The sequence below is a fragment of the Pempheris klunzingeri genome, chromosome 1 (assembly GCF_042242105.1).
Source record: "Pempheris klunzingeri isolate RE-2024b chromosome 1, fPemKlu1.hap1, whole genome shotgun sequence".
In the NCBI taxonomy this organism is placed as follows: Eukaryota; Metazoa; Chordata; class Actinopteri; order Acropomatiformes; family Pempheridae; genus Pempheris; species Pempheris klunzingeri.
Window position 1 is genome coordinate 34634814 of NC_092012.1, and position 25250 is coordinate 34660063.

Genomic DNA, 25250 nt, shown 5'->3' on the forward strand with positions numbered 1-25250 from the left:
CACTTAAAACTTCATGTCTGCTGTCTGACTGCTGCTGCAGCTTCATCTCAGCTAAACATAATCTGAGGTGCTCTCCGTGTTAACTGGTTGGAAGATAGAAGGGCTGCGAAGGGTCAGCTGGCAGAATAACTCAAAGGTGTGAATTTGGGATTTGGAGACTGGGAAACAAAGTCAAGTCTGCTTTGCATAAGACAAAAGGCACTAAGACAAGATACACAAGGAGCCTTCCCTCTCGTAAAGTGCTCTTAAGGTGCTCTTGAGTAAGACAAACACAAGCCCACATTGTTCTGCAGAGCAGCTTATTGGCCAACAGCAGGTGATGCACATTTTTTCACAACCCTCATTCAGCTCTTTCCCTGGATAGCAAAGGTTAAAGCCATATGCATTGATTTTTTTCCTGGTTTTGTTTTTCATTTTTTGCTTTGTTTTGTTTTTGTTTTGTCTCCTCCAACTCCTGAAGGAAATATCTGGCTCTTTACCAGCTCAGCGCTCCACTGTGCTCAGCAGCTAGTCATTTTTGTGTGTCTCGCTGAAAACGGTGGCCTGATCCTGGTGGTAACAAAGCAAATGGGAGCAGTGAGAGTGAACCGGAACAGTTAAGTTTCAGGCCATAAAACCAAAACAATGACTTGAATGATGCTACGAAGCTCCGTGAGGCCGAGGGGAACGGCAGAGTCGGGTCATTATTCTTGTCATTACCAGCAATCCCTTCCACTTAACACACAGTAATTTGACCCACTGTTAATAGCAGAATATTGATCAGTGCAGCTAATAAAAGCAAAGCATTAAAAGAGATAATATTAGTGGCAGCCAAAGTGCACCTCTGGCTTCGGCTGACCCTCTCTCTCTGGACGCTCCTGTAAATGAACGCTGATCCATTTTCTGTGGGAGCGCCGTGAAGATTAATGGCAGGTATTAAGTCTACAGTCATGTCATACTTCGGCTATTTGAGTTCCTTTGAATATAAAAATTGGCCATGGGGAATTACATTATCACATCAGCTCATAATCTCAGCTGTTCATTGCTGCCGTCTGACAGCCGTTACTGTAACTCGCCGCTGTTCTTATACAAACTGTGCTTGTACTCTCTGCAGACTGTGATACTCTTTCACTTTTATAAACTCCCCCCGTTCCTTTCTGGTATTAATGTAGCGCTACATTATTTTGGTGGAACGGTTAAGCGTGTCATTTATTCATTACCTGACCAATCCCCACCAGACTGAACCTCCGAGCCGACAGGCGTACCCAAAGCTGAGGCTGTAATAAGGTTTTAAGAGTCTGTCATTAATAATGCCGCGCTGACACGACACAAGGCTGATCCATCCCTGGTATGTGGGTTTGTGGGCCGCCATCATTAGGCAGGATGTCTGGCAGGGCGGTTGACTCCCTCTCTCTCTCCTCACTGAGCAATCGGCTGTTTCCTGTTTAGCTTTCAGCTGCTGTGAGTTCCCCACAAGTCTGTCAATCACCCGACTGACAGCTCATCTTCCTGGTAGCTGATGTCGCTATTAGACTGATGCACAGGACAGATTAATGGCGTAAGTAGCGTGACGAGACGCTTCCAGGTGCACAGGCATGAAGCTCAATCTGAATTTCAAGCCCTGCTGGGACACAACACTTTGAGCACGTTTCATTTGATCTCACATAGAGAGTGAAAACAAAATGGAATTTGTAAAAAAGAATCAACTATATATGATGATTATGTTTTCAGGCTTAACTGATGGTGCTTGAAATCCTCCCAACCTGGAATCTGCTCGAGTGTCCATTAAAGATGTAGTGCAGTGCAGAATCAAATTTCCAGAAAATAGTCCAAAAAAATGCAAATGAATTATTAATTAATACGATTCATTCATAGGAATTGGGCACATCGTGACAAAACTGTGTGCCATTAAACTATTGCAGATGAAGACCATATTAAAAGAGCATTCATCATCACACCTGAAATGGCGGAAAATCATAATCAACAAACATAATCATGTTTATTTCATGTATTCATTGGCTGCTGGCTGAGGTGATCTACTGGACCAGTTCCAACACTTTTACTACCTACCAGTCACTCACACACCAGGATGTGAACAGATGGGACCCAGGGTTAAAAAGACCAGATTTTTCCTTTAAAACAAAATAAAAAGTAAGTTAATGAAGGAGCCAGTGTTGATCCTGGTAAGTAAGCAGATGTATTCTTTACATGTAAGACAAGTAAGCATTTAATACTAATCAATATTATCAGAAGCATCATGTGCTGTTAAATTAGTCAAGCCAATAAAACAGTGGAGGATAACTCATTCACATGGAGGTGAACAGTAGGAGGACAGGTGTAACTGATGCCAGATCAGTGTGTGGTTAGCAGCTGCTCCATGATGTGAATGACTGACCTCAGTTTATGAATAATTACAGAGTGAGAGGCTGTGGAGAGCGTCTCATGTCTACCCACTTTCATTTCATTGTCATATTTGGGTCACACATTGTTCTGGTGCACTCCACTGGTATTCTGTTGCTGTTTCTTGAGCATCTCAGCTTTTTGTTTCTCTCTTATTATCTGTGTTTCTGTCACTCTGCCCCATGGTGTCATTTTTTCACGGCTTCTCCCGCACACTGCTCTTCATGTCTTTCTGTTCATATCTCTTCTTCTTCTTCTTCGGTTTTTTTTTTTGTTTACACCCCCACAGTCCCGTAAAGCCCACCAGGGTTTCTGTCCTGCTTGTTGACGTAGCACAAACCGAAGAACTGCTACAGTTGTTATAAGTGCATTGTGAGCCACAGAGCGAGGCGCTGAGTTCAAAGTGAGCTCCTTTCAATAACACAGATCTCCCATAGAGCCAGCGATCTCGCAACGCACCGCCGGCCAAACTCCCGCTCGGCCGGAGCCCTCATCAGCTGAACCTGCTTTTCATGCAACATCAGAGCTGTCAGTCGATGGAGGGCAGAAACCGGCCAGGTTCTGCAGCACAGTCTCATAACACAACACAGTACGGAGCAAGAAAACAGCACTCTGCTATGAAGGCAAGGAGCCACAGCAGGGGAGGGAATAACAACTTTCACTGTTTCATTGTAGGCATTTCGCTGATGCTGTGAGTGCAATGATAAAATGAGCTTAAAGTATTAGGTCGGCAACATCAAACAGCCAGCAGCACAATAATGGTGTTGTGGAAACCACATAGTTTTAACCTAAGATGACTGGCCGTGGAGCTGAGGGCTACACTTTCTGCAACACACAGCGACACAGACTGAGGCTCAGCTGCTCGTCCTCCTCTGTTCACCGGCAAAATAAGCTTCTCTAAAGCTCTGGAGAAGTGAGCGCAAGCTTCATCCTCAACACGCATCCTGTGTCTGTAATGGTTGATACATTACAAAAGGCATTTTGTGATGATGTGGTGAAATTTGTGCCTCTTTGCCAAACTTCAGCTTTAATACTATTTCACAGCACATTCAATACGACAACAGTGGTCATTTCATTCTGGGGACTTAAAATGGACACTGTTCACACAGGCTGGGCTAGTCGTAGTTATTATGGCGGGAGCATAAGGAGGCAGTCAGGTGAGCTTGTAAAAGGAGCAATGAGTCAAACACAAGAGACTGTGAAACCAAAGGTCTGATTTTAACCTGCGTCTGACATCACTTCTACATCTATCAGGCCTACTTTCACCCAAACCATCATCTTCAGTGGTTTTGATGCCCAAACGCGACCAATCTGTGACCACTTCACAACATTAAATGACTCAGACGATGTAACTTAAGTTCTTTGGCTTCTGTCTTGTCTCCATCCGTCAAATAGGAGGCGCTTTAAACACTTCTGTACGTCAGTGGAAATCAACCTGCTCTGTTGTTTCGACGTGTCGGATGAATTCATGTTTTCAGTCAGGTTTGCTTGATTGCAGCACAGTGAGTTTTCTCCCTGAACAATTCTGCTAAAACATTGCAGCTCTTCATTTTCTCTCTTTTATTACATTGAAGGACGTAAACTGAATTGCATCATATGATATAAAAGCACAGGGTTTTTTTTTTGTTTTGTTTGTTTTTTTTCTGTGCCAATTCATTTTATAGCACAGTGCAAACCCAATTTTGGAATAGTGTGCACCACTTTCAGTAAGTCGGCCTCCCACTCTGAGTCTGACACCAGCTCTTCGTTGGCTGCCTGCCTTCATCCCCACAATCTAACTGCACACCACACTGGAAATGCAGAGGAAGTGCGTATGTCTAGACACTGCAGCAGCGGCAACAGGAAGTAGTATGCTTGTGTTTGTCTCGTGTCTGTCCTCACACGCTGAGCTTTCAGCGCTGCAGGATTAGCTGATAGTTAGGTGACTTGTTTTGTAGAATCTCTGGCCATTATTCATTTCTGTAATATATTCAATATAGAGTACAAGTGTGGGTGTATTTTTTAAGGATTTTTTTTGCTGGAAAAGTAAATAAATGTTCATTTAAAAAGTGGCATCAAAACAACTTAATACATTAAAAGTACCTCCTAATTAGCCGAACACGAGGACCACAGTGCATGAACAAACACATCCAAAATGTTAAAAGTTTAGTTAATTAAGAGCAGTTCTGTATGAAAACCATAATTAAAGAAAGAAATACACGACTTTTCTACGCCTGAACTGAGTTCTCTGTTTATATTTAATCATCAAATAGGCGGCAGCAGTGGCTCTACACACCGGTCACTACTGCAGCAGGACCATGTGAGCTACACTTAATTGTCTGATTGAACAGATGCTTCTGCTTCAGCTTTACCTCTCACTAAGGTTTGCTCTTTTGAACAGTATAACACCAATGTTTGTTTTACAGTAGCTTCTAATCTTGCTCTAATCAACTGACATTTCTGAGACATTTAAAAGCTCGATTTTGTGGTTGGCTGATCCACCTCCCTGTTCTTCTCCAACTCCTACATTAACATTTGAGACCTGCTGCTGTTGTGTTACAAGCTGAATCCCCTTCTCTCTCTTCCATTTGACACAATTGGATAAGATGTGCTACAATCGTTTGCCACTGAGATTCATTTGTGCTTTTCAGTTTTATGATCTGAGATGTTAATCTCACTTCACATGTTCTTTGGATGAGCAATGTGCGAAAATGAAAACTAAAGTTTCTGTTGTTTCAGATTCACTAAACCAGTCTTGAATACTTTGTGCCTGAGATTTAAAGGTTAGTATTTTTAAACCTTGGCCCTATCTAGGACTAGAAGATACATTAAGTGTAAAGCTGCAAAAATGGAGTAATCCTTAATCCTTTGGGACAACTGCACCTGATCACAGTAGGTCCACTAAAAGAGCTTGTTTGATCCACTGATCCACTGATCCACTGACCTTATCTTACCTTATCCTTATCTTATCTTACCTTATCGTACCTTATTTTACCTTATCTTACCTTATCTTACCTTATCCTTACCTTACCTTACCTTATCTTACCTTATCCTACATGTTGCCAGTCTATCGCTGCCTCGACCAGTTAGTTTGTCAGTGTTATTGTGTGTCACACAGACATTGTGTTGACACTGAACAAACCTTTTAGAGCACCAAAGTCACACAATGCATCACACAAAACATTCCCCAGTTGGTCTGAGACTCCAAATGAGTGCCAGCGTCGCTCCTTAAGTGCTTTTTCAACCAGGAGGACGAGGATTTCTCTAAAGGCTGAAGAGTGAAAAGTGAAGATTTATTGAGAAGTGCATGATAGAGGTATGAAGTCTTTGGCAGTCAGAACAAAAGGAGGTAAAGATGTATGATAGAAATATTGAGTCTAGGGGTGAAAAGTAAAGCTGGTAACGAAAGATGTGGAGCAGACTTCTGATGAGCACAGTGGCCGAATGTGATGAGGAGTGGAGGAGGGTCAATCAATCAATCAATCTGTATTTATATAGCACCAATTCATAACAGCGTTATCTCAAGACGCTCTCTATAAAGAGCAGGTCAGACCAAACTCTTTAATTAGAGAGAGACCCAGAGATTCAGGAATTCAATATCAAGGATTCAAGAGTCCCCACATGAGCAGCATCAGGTATTATATTAGGAAACAGTGGTCGCATCACCTGAAATAACAGCTGGCAGCACAGAGACAGATTAACTTTGATATGACATGATTGGCTCACGAGGGTTTGAGCGATTGGTTTCAGTGTAAATGCCCAGTTAGAGAGAATGGAAACAGTGATTGATCTCTGACTGGACAGACTACCTGGTTGGAGTTTTGCTGAGCTTCATATGAATCAATAAGCATTTTTATGGTAACACACATGTTGTGTTCACCGTTTGGTCCAGAAAATGCAGCGCCCATGCAGAAGTCATGTAGGAACAGAAAAGGAGACATTGTGGTTTGAGCCGTCAGCCTGCAGTTTGGAGATTTGGAGGTATTTACTGAGCATTAACAGGTAGCTCGGCCTCGGTGGCTTCATTCAGCAGGTTCATCCTCCCAGTGAAGCTGCAGGGATTTACTCAGCCCTCCATTATGAACAAAACCCTGGTGAGATCTGAATGTGGGCTTACCAGTGGCTGGCTAGCCAGCCATGAAGACACAACATGTAATTACCTATTTGAAATGATTATCCTTTACACGACATGTTACTGAGAGCAGTAATCGTTGGGGTGGGTGGACGCTGTGTGTCACAGATGGCCGAAGAGGACTTTAGCCCTCAGGTGGACCCAGCTGACAGACGGCCTGAAAGGATTCACTGCTGGCCTAAAACTCCATTTCATTTATGCTCTCTCTTTCAGCTGGTATCACCCTCTACTCTTCCTCCCTCACTCTTTGATTCCATCACTCTGTCTGCCAGTCCTCCTCCCTCTGCTCTTTTCCTTATTCCTCTCCTGTCGTCTTTTGTTTCTTTCCATCACGCCCGTCCCTCTCCTCCCTCTCACTGTATATTGGTCTCTATATATTTCCCTCCGCTCCTCCTCTCCAGCTTTGGTTCTTCCAGTCTTCCTCTCATCTGATTTCACTCTTCTTTTTTGTCTCTGACAAGATATATGCTTGCCTTCCCTCCCTCATTCGCACTTGCACTCACACATACGCACCGATGCACACATACCGTTCCCTCTTTCTGTCCATCTTATCTGGATCTCTACCAGCCCGGCAGTTCTGGCCTGTTGCCTGCCCTCCTCGGGGAGCACAGCTGAGCGGAGAGGAAAGAGGAGCAACGCCTAAAGCCCAGCCTCCTTAGCCCGATCACACACACACACACACACACACACACATACACACAGGCTGTCACACACTCACACCTCCAGAAATGTGTGGAATTATCTACGAGCACTAAGGTCCATGGGACCTGACTAAATTGTAATTCTCATGGGTACATTTTGTGACAAATCACAATTTTCTCTGTACTGCAAATGAAATTGCATTTATTTTTTCTTCTACTGGAACTTTTGATTGTGCAGAATTGGAACAATTCCAACAAACTGGGCTTGCAGAAATTTCAAGGTGTACAGGGCGAGAGAAGGCAGTGATGTGCCTCAGCCGTCCCCATGGTGCCGACAGTGGGGACAGGCTTGTTCGCCTTCTAAAAGTTGGACATTGTTCAGTGAAAGATGTGCTGCTTGGCTTACAGACAATTTCAGAAAGACCTTGGCTCACATAGCAGTTATGAAAAAGACTGGATATTCTCGAACTGCAAATAAGAGAGTCTGCTAGTCTCTCCTGGTCTTCAGGTCTGTTCAGGCAGGAAGGAAAGCCAGTTTTCACCGTATGCTACTCTGCAAAACGTACACTGACTTTTGTCTCACTTTAAATTATACGTATTGTATGTCGTTTATTCAAGATTATGATCTGATATTGAAGGGTTTACAGTTTTACAGCCATATCCACCATGTGTATGGGAGTACGGCTGCTCAGCCTCCAACTGGTCTCAGAACTCACCAGGAAGTCCAGTTCTGTCATTTCTCCCCATGTTCCTCTCCCCATGTTCCTCTCCTCTCTGTATGTTGGAGCCTCAAAGGAAAGTCGGAAGTTAATAAAAAATAAATAGGAAATTAGACATTTCGGACACAACTTTAGACTTCTTGTATCAGGAAATGTTCAGGTGTAACTACTAGCATTAATGATATCTCACTTTGATTGAGTGCCTCAGCAAGCAGCCATCATTAACGGCATTAATTGCACCATGACCTCTAACAAATGTCTGCTATTAAAAGAGTCTATGGATATAGATGGTGAGTCTGCTGCTGACGTTATGATCCTACAGGATGTTTTAGTCTTTCAATGGTTTCAAAAATCACAACAAAAAGAAATCACATCAGGAGCCAGAGGCATAAAACTGTGTGTGCACATAACGACAGAACTGTGCTTGTGCATGATGTGTGAACATGTGTCTGTTTTATGAATCTCAGTGGTCGTGGAAGCGTGTGTGAAACATGCACAAGCCTCATTTCCACTCCCATAATTTGCCATAAATGGACGTGGAAACATTAAACAGCCGTTTGCATACAGATACTTGTGCCTCTCAGTGGACCGGTCAGTGAGAAGAACACCAAAGACCAAATGCAGTTCCTCAATAGCACAGACAAAATTCACATCAAAACGTTTTTTATGGACAAAACATGGAGAGTGCATACGCCCCGAAATATTCAGATTTATTGTGCACACCCCGCGTCCTTCTGTAAACCCCAGTCAGCTTGAAATTTGGCCTTTGTGAGCGAGCTTCTCGCCCCGTCCATTTAATGCTCATAAAAGTCAGTGAAAAGCCTCTAATTAATATTTACCAACACAGACTGCATGCAGAGAATGATGGTGAATTCAGAGAAAAGAGACAAAAAGAGAAATTTCACCCAGTGTGAGACACAAGTATTTGTTGGGGAGGTAGAGGCAAGGAAGAATATATTGTTTGGTGGACACAGTGTGGGCATTACAAACACCAAAAAGGCTTTAGAGCGGCAGCAGCATGTGGTGGAGGCAGTGAATGCTGCCAGCTCAGAAGGTCGGACCCTTTCAGAAATAAATGGAGAAGTGGTCTGACTTGAAAGTCAAAGCCAAAAGGTGCACGGCTGTGAGTGTTTGTACCACGGGCGGGGGCAAGGGTACGCCGCCACTCAGCCCCCCTCGATGAGCAACTTGCTGTAATAATAGGAGAATCCCTCCTGAGTGGAGCAGTGATGGAGGCGGAGGGGGACACGCTGTTCCTGTTATTATTTATGAGAATACATTTAACAACGGGCAAACGTTGTTTAACTGTAAATAATATTTACGACATGTTTTCTGTTCATTTGACACTGTGCAATTAATTCATTCCAACTGTAGCCAAGTGCACAACAGGTCAACTGAACGTCCCAAACTGTGAAATTTGTCTCAGGGAAAAGCATACAGTTCAATATTTTGGTCTAAGGGCTATGTTTCAATTAGATGAATAACTGCATATTGAATGGATTTAAAAGGAGCGTAGAGTAGTTTTCTTCCAATTTGTACCAAATTACATGGTTCTTTACCGGGAAATGTCCAATGAAATTATTATTATTGTTCATAGTAGAGGTAGTAGTGGTGCTAGTTGTAGTAGTAGGGAATTATGGACCCATTAAATGAAGCATTGGTGTTTTGGACCAGGAAATCATCTTTTCTTTTCATCACAAAATGCGGAGCTGCAACGAACCATTTACTTACCACCGGGTATAAAAACACACATAAATGCAGCGCCATCCTCCCAGAGCCCAGCAAGTGATCCGTCTTTTCTATCTGTTTGAATGGTCTTAATGGAGGCTTTGTTACTCTTTATCAAACTCTCCGTGTTTAACAAGGCATTACCGGGGCTACAACAATCATGGCAGAAAACCTGCCCACTATCAGGAGCCTGAAGGGCAAACACTAACCTCAAGTGTGTACACAGAGAGCGTGATGAGAACACACACACACAAGCGTACGTACTGACACAACATACGCGTGCACCTGTTCGTAAAGCACACAGGCGTGCACACAAACATGAATGCACTCGGTCACACATGCCAGCGGCAGCAGTGGGCGGTCCCTGGCGAGGCTGAAACACACTAATGGATAATGACAGGGTTTGACAGCAGGAGAGTGAGCTGAGTCACTCTGGGCGCGCAGGCAATGAATAAAAGAACGGGAGTGCTGTCTGAATATCCCTCACTGACTGGATTTCCTTTGATACCACACTATTCCTGCCAGTCTCCCGTGGTAATCCTGCTCATTACACTGTGCTGTCCCTCTATTGTGAGACTGGCAGCAGCATCCAGCTTGAGAGGAGAACAGGGGGGACAAGAAGTCGTCCTCAGCAGCTCGCCAGCTCCAGAGAGAGGCTGCAGCCAGTACTTCTGTTTTCTTTTCCGCTTCTTGATGATCACTCAAGCATTCAGCTTTTCACTGCAGACCTCTCTTACCGTCGTTGGCTGACATGCAAACACAAGCTCTGATAAATGAATGCATCCCAGCGTCTCTTCAACATGGCAGCCTCTATTGTCCAAATTGTACGATTGTACACCAGTGCTGCTGAGATCTTTCTGATGTTCTTGTTGAAGGTTGTGGGGAGGCAGAACTACAGGCTCTTGCTGTTTTCCACGTGTGTCATCTGCTAATAGGAAGATTCACCCCTTCACACGGGATGCTGTGGATCTGTCCTGCTCAGTAACAGGAACCAGTTAAAAGGTTGTGTGAAACCTGCCAGTCATATCACAGTACTGCTTTTTCATTTGGGTTAATGCCGGTCCACTGGAGCCAAACTTACTTGCTGTTTCACTCCTTGTGTCAGCTGATAGCAGGACAACTGGCTGTCTGAAAAAATAATAATAATAACACTGTCAAATACCAGAAGCTGCCAGTCATACCATCCCATTGTCTTTGGATGCATCTGCCCCACTGAGTGAGGTCCAATTAAGACCATCATCAAGGCCCAGCTCCGGCCAGCGTTGGCTTGTTGTTCACAAGACCCGGACTTGGCCGAAAGCATCATTTGTGTCTCTGCAGTCTGTTTTTTCCGGGAGCTTCCGACGCAAACAGCTCTGACAAAAGGCCAGATGTCTAGTCTGTCTGATTAACCCACCACTTCTTTAGCTAGACAAATTGTGAAATCTATTCCAGGAATCTCCGGGTTGTATTTTTTCCCCCTCCCATCCCAGTCGGACGCGTTAAATGTTGAGCTCTCTCTGTCAGTGTCACATTGACACGTAAATGCTATTCCAATTATTCTGCGCCCTCTTTGCTCGCTGTCAAATTACCAGCACTGGGCGCGGGGCATGGCGCTCACTGCACCTCTCTGGCATTTTCCCTGACAGGGAGAAGAAAGGAGCCTGAGATAGCAGAACGAGGGAGGGCTTGGGGCTCAATGAGCACTTTAAATGCTGAAGCCAGGTAATCAGACAGAGTCAGTGAGACCCGGAGAGAACTATGGGATCGAAGACGTTTTGCTACGGATGGTTTTCAGCTGATTTTCCAGGCAAGACTCTAGCTTATGAATACCTGACCAGGTGCTTCACACAGATACAAAATAAAAACTGCTTGCAAACTGAATTCATGCATCTTATGAACAGCTGTTAGTGTTATTTTTTTACACAGTAGGCAGCAATAAGCAGAGGCTTGAGCAGGAGAAAAACATGTGAACTGGATTTTGATCAACAAAACCTGAGCAACATGAAAGCAAAGACTGCAGAATTTAGCTGCTGATTTCAGACGGTGTTTGGTCGTAGCCAAGGTCAGTGTGCTGCTGTTTTTTAAGGCGCAGGTTAATTTTCTTTTGGTTTTGTTTTCTGCACAATAGGCAGCGCAGTGAGGTGGCAGTCAGCAGCATGTAAGCTGCAGCAGAAACAAACTGAGTTTCTTAAATGACACCTCAGCTCTGGGGACCTTGGGGCAACAGCCACCTGACGTGTGTAAGACTTATTTCAGGCATAAGGGAGTGTCAGTCAGAGCGACAGCCCTTTGCAGCAATCACACACACACACACACACACACACACACACACACACACACACACACCTCTCATTAGCACAGAGCTGTAGTGGGGTTGAGTAAGTGCTGCTCTGTTCAGACGTTCACACACACACGTCACTGCCTGTCAGAGCCCAACCACATAGAGCACTGTGGGACGAGAGGCTTCTCGAAAAGAAAAAAAAAAAAAAAAAGAAGGTGTCTAAGATGGAAACTTTTACCATCATTATTTCCATCGTTATTTCCATGCAGAGCTGAAGACAGCGGGAAGCCTGCCGTCGCCGCAGCAGTTGTAATGGTACAGATTCTGTAGGCGTGCTGTTATGTTGATTGTTTGGTGCTATTTTCTATTGTTTGGTTGGTTTGGAGCATGTAGCTGGAGAGCAGCGGCGAGGGCACAGACAGGAGCAAGAGGAAATTATAGGTTGGAGACTGGAGGCCAGAGGTGATGCGCGGGAGAGGAGCCGAGTGTAGGGGAGAGAAGAGAGAAGAGATAAGACGCGTGGTAAAAGAGGATGGAGTAAAAGACCAGCATCTGGAGCGGGAGAGAATGATAATGGAGGGAATGTGGAGGGAAACAGGCGAGACCAGAGGCAAGTAAGAAGAAAACAGGGAAGTGCTCAAGGCCTGGTGTGGTGTTGTTTGTGGGGTGGTTGGGGGCCCAGAGGTGAGCCGGCAGGCACGTTAAGAATGTATGGCTTCAAGGCCACTGACAGACAAATAATGGTGCTCGGAGCAGTGAACCAGGTGCTGGTCCTGGTCTTCCTCAGCTCTTAATGTGACAGATTATCAGTCTGAGCTATTCACGCTATGTACATGTGTAATCCCAGAAGGCTGTTCAGACGGGATTAAAGAACCATGGGATTTCACTCAAATGACGGCTCGTTCGGCAGATTTACAAGGGAATGATCCACTCTTCACCCTGTACGTCAGCCCTCTCTAAACAACCACAGCCACCACAAACCACTAACAATGACTCCACCAAAGTCCACTGCAGCATATTACCACCATGAGGCGACACGTGGGCAGTTTGTCTGACTGACAATCTGCTGGTATCGCACATTACACACCAGTCACAACAGCTCCATCATTTTATCACACCACCAGGTTATTTGCTCCTTCGGAAAGTTCACTTTCTTCTTTTTGTCTGTGTGTAGTTGAAATAATACGAGAAGTCATAGTGAAACTAATCTAGTTCAAATAGAGCTGAAGCCCTGTTCAAGAACTAATATTGGCCGAGATCGTTCAGTGATTTGAAATCTGCAGAGATTTAATCGGAGTGAATCTTAATAATTTAAGTGGTAATCTTAGATTATGGCCTTATTTTAAAGAAGCCTCTGGTTGGGACTAATCATACAGACCTTTTGTGATTTTTTGCGATGCAATTTCTTTTTCATCGTTTTCCTTTCAGTCGCAGTTTGGTTTTTTATATTTTTGTATGTCGGCTTTACATGACTGTGTCTAAGAAACTAAAATCTAATGAAATACAAAAACATGAGTCGTATTTCATCGATCAGGAATTTTAATCTTCTCTCTGCATGTCAAGGTGTTGGACTGACGTGAACTGCAGGCCGAGGGTGAATTCTGACACTTAAGCATTCAGCTGTCGTCTCTGTGCTTTACTCACATGTCTGGTCTGATCAGTCCTTGCTGTAATCAGTAGAGCTCTGACAGGAAAACAAGGTGGTGTGTAGGAGAACGTGAAGCTAACTCAAATGAGAGGCCAGGGTAAACAGTGACAGGGCCAATTCCAGTTCCCAATCTCACTGCAAATAGAGGTGAACAGGGGAGCAGGGGGACTTAACGAAGACATAGCAGCATCTGATCACAGCACCTCGGCGCGCTACCCGTGTACCAACAGGTCACGACTAAAGGATTTGGTGCAGACTTTAATCTAGAAGAAATGAAAAATTGTGCAGGAAAAAAAACCATAAAAGAGGTCATCAAACAACTCATTTAATCCCTCCAAAAGCCAGTGCACAAAGCTTTCTCTGGCTTTGTGCAAAGAAGAAAAAAATAATTAAAAACTACAGCACCAGGGGTGCACAATTATGTTTTAAATGATTTTATTTGTTTGAAGGGTGCAGTCAAAGTCAGCACCCCATCTCCAGCAAAAGCCACCAGGTCGCTTCCAGATCAAAGACAAAATGTGGCAGATAATGAAAAGTGGAGTTTCACTATAAAAACACAGCGCGAAGGACACGAGGAGGTCCACGCTGTGTCTTTTTAGTCATTAATTATAATCTCTTCATCATTTCTGTGAGACAAATGCTCTTTTGAGAAACTACTGAAACATATTTCTGGTCGAATCAAAGAAATAAGTCACTGCTTATTTAAAAATTGGGTGTTTTTCATTTTGCATCCGTTTCTCTTCAGGTACAAAAACTCATATTTCAGCAGCAGCAGCTGTCTGTGGTCCCCCAGTGGAAAGAATCACCGTCCAACACCCTGGTTTAACTGGCATGTCCTAACCAGCTGAATAAGCAGCTTTCAGACCTTTTGGAGTTCTCATTTGCTGTGTATTTCTTCATTTAGACTGTAAAATGCAGTGGAGGTAAGGGGAATAAAGCTTTGCTGAAGCAGGCATGATGTACATGATGTCCTGTCTCAGCAGGAGGGAGGGAAGGAGAGTACAGACACACTCATTGTGGGAGCTTTCCATGTTGGGGGAGTAAACAGTCCGACAAAAGGATGTCAGGTTTAAAGGAAACTTGTTTCCGTTTGGAGAAAATCCAAAAACGGTTCCATGTAACATGAGTGTGGCTGAAGTGAGTGGATGTTGATGGTTGTTGATGGCGTCCCTTGTTAATGTCGATGGTTTGTTGGCAGTGAGCGAGGTCACTGTTTAAGATGGAGCCACAAAGGAGTGGTTTTTTGAAAAGGCTGCAGCGTTAATGAGGAATTCAAGGGTGTGTGTGTGTGTGTGTGTGTGTGTGTGTGTGTGCAGGACTAGACTGAGGACTGAGGCCTGTAAGTGCTGCTGCAGGTGATGACAGTGGGCTTAAGTGTGTTTTCACTCCTTCCTGCCTCTGCTCTGCTTTTTAAACTTCCAACATCTGACTTAACAGAGCTGCAATCAATGAAGAGAAGTCTGGCGTGATCACTGTGATTGTCTCGGTTTTGCAGGAGTGAAGCACAAGTCAAGTCTATTTTATTCAAACAACCCAATATCACACACCACAAATTTGCCTCAAGGGGCTTTACAGTCTGTGCAGCATCCAACCCCCTTCACTCTTTGACCGTCATGTTCTCCACTGTAACCGTTTAGCTTTTTGTTCTCCTCTTATTAGCACCTCATCACAGAGGTATTTTTATTATATTAGTACGTTATAGTTATGTTGTTTGGCTGAATTGGAGTTTTCATGTCCAATAAGGAGGGCCAGATGTGTGCTGATTATATTCCTACGTGTGTTTTAATAAGTATTACTCTGAGACGTAGTAAATGTCTTTTCTTGTTCAATCCTCCTGTTTCAGAGACTACTTTGTTCACACAGCCGTTCGTAAAGGTTGTCAGAACTGTGGCTCTCTTCGCAGAGTGTCTGTCTTCCTCTCTTCAGCTTTCAAAAGTTGACTCAGTGCTCAGGCTGTGAGAGCACATCACTCCTCTCATTTCATCATCCTCTGCTTTATCTAGCCGTGCCTGTGCAAGTTCCAGGACAGCATACAGCAGCTCAGCCTGCAGATTTAATTGTGTGAACTTCACTCAGGCTTCTAACCAGAAGAAACTCTGATTGCTGTGTGGACTTTCTGTGTCCCATCCGCTCCCCGTTCTCATCGGCAAGGGACCGGCTCATGAAGGAAGTACTGCAGTGTGTGCTCAGCGCCTAGGTCAAGAGCTCTGCAGCATCTCAATAAGAAGTGTGCCAATTAAAGCCTCCTGCACCTCGTCTCAGCCAAGATAATTCACTTAACCCCCGGCTCACAGCTGACAGGTAGCATTTGTTTACACATCCCTCCTCGTGCGGGCTGCCGGGCCCCCTTCCCTGCTAGGTATTAAAGCACGCCACCTCCCTCCACAGCGCTCTGACTCTCTGTTTCCATGGAAATCTGCCCTGGGAAGACTTCACATCTCCTAACCTTGAAAGTACCCCAAGTAGGATCGGCTCTGAGAATATATTGTTGTCAAAATGAATTGTCATAATGGTAATCAGTGCCACATTTGATACCCCCGTTCAGCAGCCTCTTATCTGTGTAGTTCATTATTCCCCCTCCTGCTGCGCTCAGTGCCCAGTGTTACCAGAGCTGGAAAAGAATTTGAAGATTGCACAGAAAAAGGAGCCCAATATTGGAGCAAATTAAAACATGGGGCAGATTATTATAGCTACCTACTTTATCGCCCCACAAAGGCAGTTTCTCATCATTGAGCTCCATTTGAAGGGTTTTATTCCTAAAGCACTATACAGTATGTCCATTTAGAGAGAAGAATCCCATTGCTTCAGTTCCATCATTTAATTAGCCTGAGATAAAGTAGACCTTCTCTGTAAAAACATCTTCAAAAATAAGATAAAACATTTTTACATATTTTAATTATATCTCAAGAAAAAATGCATTTAATCCCACATACGTATATATATCACTTCATAATGTGGCACCCTTAACTAATGCACAAACTCATACGTAGGAGTGATGGTATAATGCCGTGATGATGCATGATCTGAGCAGCTGCTCTGCCTCAGAGCAGCAAAGCAAAGTGCTCTGAAAATAGTACCAAGGTGTTAATGCAGCACCACAGCCTCACATCATAAATAGTCTTCGACCGTGCTCAGTTTTTATCTCACTGAACGTTGAGGTAGTCTTAGTATGCTTCGCCTGTGCTCCGCCACGGACAATTATGAGCCAAAGAATGTGTTATTTATGGAGCATGGAAGGCACGCTGTTTTAATGTGGCCAGGGGTTTGGAGCAAGTGTCCTCTTTTCCTTTTGAGTTTCAGCTAATGAGTCGAGGTGGAGGAAGCACGCAAGATTATTTATTTAGCTAAAAGTACTAATTCTCTCTCTCTATATATATATATATATACTCTGTTAGTCCTGCATTCCAAACCTGACACATGTAAGAGTATGAAAGTACTTTAAAATTAACATATATAAAGTATAAGAACTCATTATGCCGAGTCATATATATTATATTAATGGACTATAATGAATTATTGATCAATCAGTGTGTGCATCACTTTAATTTTGCAGCTGCTAAAGCTGGAGCTCATTTTTTGCTGCCTATATTCGCTTGTGAATTTCACCGAGGCATCAAAAAAGTTTTTGATCTTTATCCATAATAACACATGATTCTATTATATCCCAATCTGCAGTGTAACTATGAACTAAAGTGATCAACTTTATAAATGTAGTGAAGTAAAAGTTTGGTATTTCCCTCTGAGATGTTGTGGAGCAAAGGAACTAAAGTACACAGGCTTAGGTACAGTACCTGAGTAAATGTACTTCATTACTTTCCACCACTGCCAATGAGACAGCACCTCCCCGATGATTTACACGTGACCTTGATGGGGGGGTCAGAGGTGGAGGGGGCGCCCACACATGGTGTTGTGAGCGTCACGGGATTTATGGGTTTCACTAATAACTCCGTCAGTGTGTGCCTCCTCAGAGGGGCAGTAAAGAAGAACTGTGCTGAGGAGGTCAGCCAGTGTCATCACGGGGGTCAGGGGGTCAACGGGCGGGTTAATAAGAGGCAAAACTACACTGTTCGTTATCGTGACAATTACCACACAAGCTATTTTTCTTAAGCTACAGCGTGAGGAAGATTTCCTGTTATTTTGTATCTAGAATAAAGTCAAAATGTCGAGTGTGAACTTTCAGTTTGGTGCCGGGAAGAAGAACTTAATCAGAGGAGGAAGATTTTTATGTTTGTTTGCTTTTTGCGTTTCGAGAGCAAAGTCACAATGTTGACAGTGTTTTTTTTAAGTGGAGCAACCGCTTAAGTGTTTCCTCAACTTCTCACAGGAATTTCAGTTTTATTCTCAGTATTTCAACTTCATTTACAAACAGCAAAATAAAAGCAAATCTTCCTCCCTCATGCCTGCTCCTGATCTTCACTCACATCAGCGTCTCCTAAATGTACTATCAAGTATCACCAAGTGTGGCTTCATTAACTATAATGTCGCTTTATGAGCCTCTATTAACGACCAGGGGGGACAGTAGCCTCGTTGACACAAGTGTGAAGGAAAAACCCTAAAACTATAGGTTTCCTGCTCACGGCTCTGTGCTCCGTCAGCGAGGGAGCAGTTTTAATTGCCAGATATCTCAGCACACACGAAGAAGAGTGAAAGTTAATGTTGCTCAGTGTGTGCTGTGTTTAAATAAGAGACGGTTGCTGTTGTTGAACTTACTGTAAGAGGCGATGACATGTCAGCGTTGTGTTCACAACTTGTTTCAGCTGCCGACAGTTTTATTGTCATTTCCTATCATTATCATTTACTACAGCAGAATGAAGCCTGCAAGTGTTATATATTATATTTTTTATTATGTTCATCTGTAAGTGAAGCAGTAGCTATAGCCGTCAGATGAATTCAGCATCGCTCTCTACCTCACTGTCTTTTCATCTCTCTGCTGCCTGTTCTAGAGGACTCATCAGGACTAAATCCCTGGGATACCGTTCTGAAATGGTCCTGTGTTATTGAATCCCAGGCCTCTGATTGGGCAGATTGTTTCCTATTCAGCAGTTCAGACTTGGTGTGTAAATCAAATTAGAGTACAATGTCTGCCGGCATTAATCTCTTCTAATGCCGAATCCTACCGGCCGAGTGTGGTTGGAGTCATGGTTCCCACAGCGACAGAGACAGTGGTTGTTTGTTTCATTTGCAGTACATCACAACTGATTGGATTAAAGATGTCTTATTGATTCATTCTTGGCCAAAAATGTGCTTTGAGTTGTGAACATCTAAGGAAATGTGAACGCGTCCAAGCCTTCCTTCATCACACGAGCCAGTGCTCAGATGAGAATGCACACACATTTTAGATGGTCGGTGTTTGGTCTGTGGAGAGCCTCCGCGAGTACGTCTTTAATCCCGCATCACTGGCTGCTCACCCATCACCTGCTCTGCCCCGGCAGCAGCTGCTGCCTCCGGCCCAGTCCTGGAGGAGTTCAGCACCAACTGAGACATCTCTCCGTCTCTTAGCAAAACAAGTTAAAACATCAATGGGCCAGAGCTTAAAGCCTAATATGTCTGTTCTCAAGCGTCCTTCCTCTGATAAAGCACACCGCCATTGCCAGAGCCCGGTATTCCCACACAGAGTCAAGTGGAGGAGGAGCACGTGTGCAGAGTGCAGGTGTGGGTGGTTTGGTGGGCAGGGAGGGGAGGGGAGTGCAGCTGGTTGGGGTCACAGTGGCTCACTGTGCTGAATGACTAATGAAGGGTTTATGGTGGCGCAGCACGACTTCCTACCCTGAATGAAGGAGGACACGCCTTGTCTGGCTTCTTGCACCCTCCCGGCCTGTCTCTGGTTAAAACCAGGCATTTAACACGTTCTCCCGGAACACAGAGGCCACAATCCCACACTTAACAAGCTCATTATTTCACATTGTTTTTGTCCTTTGCTCCTCCTCGGCGGCAGTGGCAGAGAGAGGATGTTTGATGTGTGTCTCTGTTAGAGAGCCGTACAAGGGTCTTTGAGAGGGAAGGATGATAATGGGTCCGCTAATGATGTGGCCCTTGCTTATATGGATCCTTGCAGTAATGCAGGGTCGTCTGCATGAATATTCAGAGGCTTTGTCTCAGAGAGAGAGAGGTGGATGCTCAAGGTTACCTTAGAGGGCAACAGAGGACAAGGCTTAAGAGCCGATTCTGCTTTTAAATCAGCTCCCATCATCAGCAGCATTACAGTGAAATACTTAGAATCAAAGCAGAACTTATCAGAGCCACTCTTTTGATCTATGCTGTGAACAGTGGTTTTCATATTTGTAATGAGTTTACCAGACGCCTTTAGAGCGTCTAAAAGAAGATACAGAAGCAGAGCTACTGGAGTTTGACATTTAATGTCTGGAGATGAAAAGGATTCGGCTTGACTGTTTTCTCCCCATTACAGAACTCCCCATTCGTGCATTTACCCCGAATCCTTTTCGGTAAATGCTTCAGAACACAGTCACAACAAACCTGCATGCAGTATAAATCTCTAATGCCTCTCAACCAACTTGCAGGGGAGATTCATTCACCTTTAGATCATTTCCAAAATTATTTCTGGAGAAGCTCGGGCTCCTGCAGTGGCTGCCACGTCTGTGTGTGGAATTACCAGGATGAATTTTCTCCATCACACAGATGAAACCTCAGTCTTAACAATTTATCACTGTTTCACCACGCAGCAGTAAAAATCAATAGCATAGTTATACTGAGTGGAATTGACTGAGTGTGAAATTGCAATCAAACAGCAACTATTACCCTCAACCAAATAGATGCTGGAGAGATAAATGATGTTTACAAATCCCCCTGAAATTCAGTTTACAGTGTCATACTACTTGTTTCAGTCGTGGAAAAATGTTCCTCTCATGAAATGCAATTTTGGCTCCCTCCTTGAGAGATTATTGCATTTTCTGAGCCAGAGCTCTCACTCTATTTGGAACAGATTTGTGTAATCAAATCAGCCCAGGTCAGATTCATTTTCAACACAACTTTAACAAGACACTTTTGTCACAAAGTGCTGAACAGGACAACGTGTGCGAAGCCTCACGTTTCATTTCTCCTCTCTCTCTCCCTCTCCCTGCCTCACCTTTTGCAGAACACACGATCTAAGTAATCGAGAAACTAAACACTTTGATCGCACGAGACATTTCTGTCCTGAAATCCATTCTTGTTTCAGCAGCTGCACGGTGAAGGGTCTAAAATTTTACCCTGTGAGAAGGTGCGAAGTGAGATGGAAAAGTGTGACAGCATTGACATCAACAGCTGTGACAAACTTGTAACAACAGCCAGTCAAAACACCTCTTGGAGGGAACCAATTAAACCTTCGGAGATTTCAATTACCACCTTGATGGGGCTTTCGAGATCGATAACTAAGAGTGTGTCTTGACAAGATGTTCGGGGCTACAAGGGGCTCGTGCCGCTCCATTAGTTTAGAACAGCAGACACTGAAAGACCGTTGCTATTGTTGCGCTTGGATGTGTTTCCCTGGCGATGGCATCTGTGTGTGATGTGATAAATATTCATGCGTTTCACATGCGCCAAAGTAAACTGATATCAAAGATGCACATCCTACATGAGCTATCATTAGGGTTAGGGGATCAAATAGCACAGCAGCACCCAAACAAGATTAGAAAATGTCACACGCCACCTCCTTAGCCCCAATCCTCATCTTCTCCCTCCTCCGCCTCTTCCTCCAGTGTCTCATTCAAAAGAATGGAGACGAGCAAAGATTCAACACACAGAGCAACACAGAGCTCTCCAGCGCATACTAATCTAAAACAACACAGCGTCTGGGCAACGCGCTTTATTCCCTCCCCACTGAGGCGTGTTTAAGTGTGAGATGGGGATCTGCAGATTTCATCACTTAGAGAAGGTTGTGGCCTGCATCTGAAGCCCCCCCCCCCCCCCCCCCCCTCCACCTCCCACCCGCACCCTCGTGCAGGTTCCTATCACTTCCACCCTTAAATTGGAAGTGGCAGGCCACTCAGGCAGAGGTGTCTTCGCTCCCCCCATCAGCAGCCATGCAGCCCCACTCAGAGCTGTCAGACTGATTATATATCAGCAGGCTGGGGGGACCTAAGGAACGGAGATGTCCAGCTGGAGACAGACCACTAAACACGTAGTCTGTCCTGCTGCCACACATCTGCCAATACACACAGCACCTGTCCCCAAGGCTGCCACCAGACTACGTCTCTATCACTCCGCTGCAGCCCTCAACAAACTGCCTCCTTCTCTACATCTGTCTTCCTGTCTCCACTCTGGCCTGCAAACTACCTCTTTCACGCTCCAACTTTCATTGCTTCTTTTTGCTGTCTGTCTTTCTTTCTTTCTCCTCCCAAATTAAAATAAATAGCATCCTGTTTTCCTTTTCTCTCCTGTGCTACTTTCTCCCCCCGTCTCACCCACAGCACTCGCTACTCCACCACTCATTTACCAACTTTTCATGCTTGTGGCAGCTCATTACACAGATAAAGCTACATGTCTTCTCTCTGTGGACGCGTTGAGCAGCGGTGGTTTTCCTGGGGATCAAAAGTAGATGTGCAAAGTGATAGGAAGCATTAAGTTATCGGAGCCTCCGATGCATTGAAGGCTCCCAACTCTCTTCCTCAAGGACAAAAATACATATTGTTTACTAAAGTGCTGATTTTCTTGTCTCTTTTCTCTTCTCTTTTCCCAGGCGTGAAGCTTGGAAGCACTCCTCGGCAGTCCAGAGAGGTACGTCTTGACCCCATTCCTCCCCAAACGCGAACACACAGGTTGCTCCCAACTGTTATCTATTGCAAAGAAAGTGATTGTCAGCCTTGTTCCTCTCAGCGTGTCTGATAACATCTGTGCAGAGAGGCTGACCTCACACTGTGCATTCAGCCTGTCAGACTTTACTGAGTAAACGGTCCCTGTCGAACGACGCCTCGGTTCCTCTGGGTGTGATCGCACCTATTTCATCTTCATCTCACAGCAGAAGGCTTCATTTCTTGTATTTCTGATTTTGGTTAGTTTACACCCGTTCTGCATTAATGGAGAGTCATAAACAAAAGTCACATGGGTTCACATTTATTCCGTTTACCAACTATGACAATCCATCCCATCGTACACATACAACTTTGCATTTTGAGGCCAGTTCCTGTATTCTTAGACAGTTATTTGTACAAGAACAAGTTTAAATGAAACTGCTCTCATGTGTCTGAACAAAACCACCTTAAAATGAACCCTTAACTGTCCTCACAACATTACAAAGGCGTGGAGGCTTTGAACCAGGCCTTTAACAGACAGGCAGACAAAGAGACCGACATCAGGTGTGACTCCAAGACAATCCATAAACTAGGTTTCTATGTCAGACACGCGGCAAACGTCCTGCACGGCACCTTCTCTCATCTGACCCCTGCTTGCTCTCTGCTGTGACTGTCAGCACAAGTGAGAGACTTCCATCAGTGCGAACCTTAAGAACGTGCTGTCTGCTGCATAGGTTGCCGCTCCGCGCCTGCCCTGCACATTAAACAGACAGGGAGGAACCGCTCCTTCCATTTTCTCCCCCTCCAGATGTCCCTGCAGATGAAAGAATATGGCCATTTAAGTCAGGAGGGGGATCAGCCAAGATTCATAATGGTCTCATCACCTTGTCTGTTGTAAAATTAAAATTATACATCCAGTCCATTGGCTTTATGATGCCATTACAGCATTTAATTGAAATAAAATGTCAGAATGCATGATGGCCTTGGGCATCAAATGATGCTAATCAGGCATTAGATGATTCTAATTTAGATTCCCCATTAAGTGTTTATAAGACATTTATATTATATTACAGCTCAGTTTAATGATAGGTCACGGATGGCATTGGGCAGTGTGACATTTCCCTGGAACAAACTTAGACTTTTGTTTGAGGTGTAGTGAAACAGCGCCATCAAGTGGCTCATCTGAGCACTGAAGGCAAACTCAGGAGTCAGTCTGGCCCCCTCTGGTGATACAGCTCAGATTTACCAGCTCATTAAGAAAAAAGTATAAATTCTCTGTTCTTGACTCCAAGTGATGATCTGAAAATGTTTCCTGTCTGTTGTTCTGCTTCTGTCTACTACAACCTGTGCTGTCGTTGTTTTATAGACTCTTTCCACGCAGGACAGAGAGAGAGGCAAACCTGACGGTTATCAGGACCATCGAGCAGCTGAGGGCATCTTGTCCAGCCCGATCCCTCCAATGCAGTTCCCGCACTTTGAGGAGAGCAGACAGCCGCCCCCCCCCGGGTCTCGGGAGCAGGACATAGGCTCCCTTCATGTCTCCAAACGGCACCGCAAGCTGCTGAAAACAAGTCCCCCAATCCATCACACCGGTAATAATGTTTCCTCACCATCCTCCTCACCGTCCTCCACATCTTCAGTTTCCTCCTCCTCCTCTGCCTTCGACTCCTTTTCCCCTGAGAGCTGGAAGAAGCTCTCAAACATCCTGGAAGCACGCCGACAACTGATGAAGGAGACGTGTGCTAAGTACAAAAGCAGCATCTCCAGGACCATCACCCGTCATCACGTGAAACACCTGTTTGTGGAGGACAAGTACAAGCTGCTGTACTGCCAGGTGCCCAAGGCAGGCTGCTCCAACTGGAAGAGGACCCTGATGGTGCTGGCGGGCCAGGCCCCCAACGCTCAGAGCATCAACCACGACACAGTCCACTACGGCCACCATCTCAAGACGCTTGACAGCTTTGACCGGCAGGGCATCATGCACCGCCTGGAGACCTACACCAAAGTCATGTTTGTCCGAGAGCCCCTGGAGAGAATAGTGTCGGCCTACAGGGACAAGTTTGAAAACCCCAACAACTACTACCACTCCCTGTTTGGGAAACCCATCATCTCCAAGTACAGGGTGAACCCGTCCGGGGCGGCGCTGAAGACGGGCAGCGGGGTCACATTCAAGGAGTTTGTCCAGTACCTGCTGGACGTCCACCGGCCCGTAGGAATGGACATCCACTGGGAGCAGGCCAACCAGCTCTGCAACCCTTGTCTCATAGACTACGACTTCATCGGCAAGTTCGAGAACATGGAGGAAGAGTCCAACTTTGTGCTGCGATTGACTGGGGCGCCACCCAACATCACGCTGCCCAGTTTTAAGGATAGGAACCCAACCGACAAGAGGACCTCTATGCAGATCACACAAAAATACTTTTCACAGGTCAGCATGTTGGAGAGACAGCGAGCCTACGACTTCTACTACATGGACTACCTGATGTTTAACTACTCCAAACCTTTCAAGGATTTATACTGACTGACTCGCGACAAGACGCTTCAGATCACAGTCACATTCCACTACGTCTGCATCTCTGCCATGATAGACATGTCAACATAAGGAGGCTCGCTCACATGCTCACGTGGATCTCTGCGTCCGAGCAGAGACATCAGAGACAAACCTTCTTCTCCTCTGAATACCACAACAGTTGCTTTTTATCAATTCATTTCTACCACATCATCTTCATTTTTTGACAATTATGAGATGAAAAGGTTCGTGTGATGTTGTACTAGATACTCAAAATAGTTTCTAAAATGCAAGATATTTATTCACTACTGGCACACGGTGAGGTAGAATATTAAAATTATTAATGTCGTGCTTAGAGAAAAAAGTTTATTATATTGTTCAACCGGCTTTAAATTATGCCTTACTGTGAGTCAAATAGTGTTTGCAAATGCATTTTCATGGTTTGATTTGACAAAGCCACCACATGGGCAGGATTTGATATGCGTTCCAGCCACGTCCCTGAATACTGAAATGAGTTTAGTATGCA

At 44.7% G+C, this 25250-nt stretch overlaps 1 protein-coding gene across 1 annotated transcript in view; it reads left to right on the top strand.

The window, feature by feature from the left end:
* The window catches only part of LOC139205159 (carbohydrate sulfotransferase 8-like), a 112919-nt gene extending 88183 nt beyond the window's left edge, over window positions 1-24736 (top strand). The window contains exons 2-3 of the mRNA XM_070835299.1: window positions 22164-22201; window positions 23582-24736. Coding sequence (XP_070691400.1) covers window positions 22164-22201; window positions 23582-24736 — 1193 coding nt within the window. The remainder of the gene's footprint in view (window positions 1-22163; window positions 22202-23581) is intronic.
* The last annotated feature ends 514 nt before the right edge of the window (window positions 24737-25250 follow it).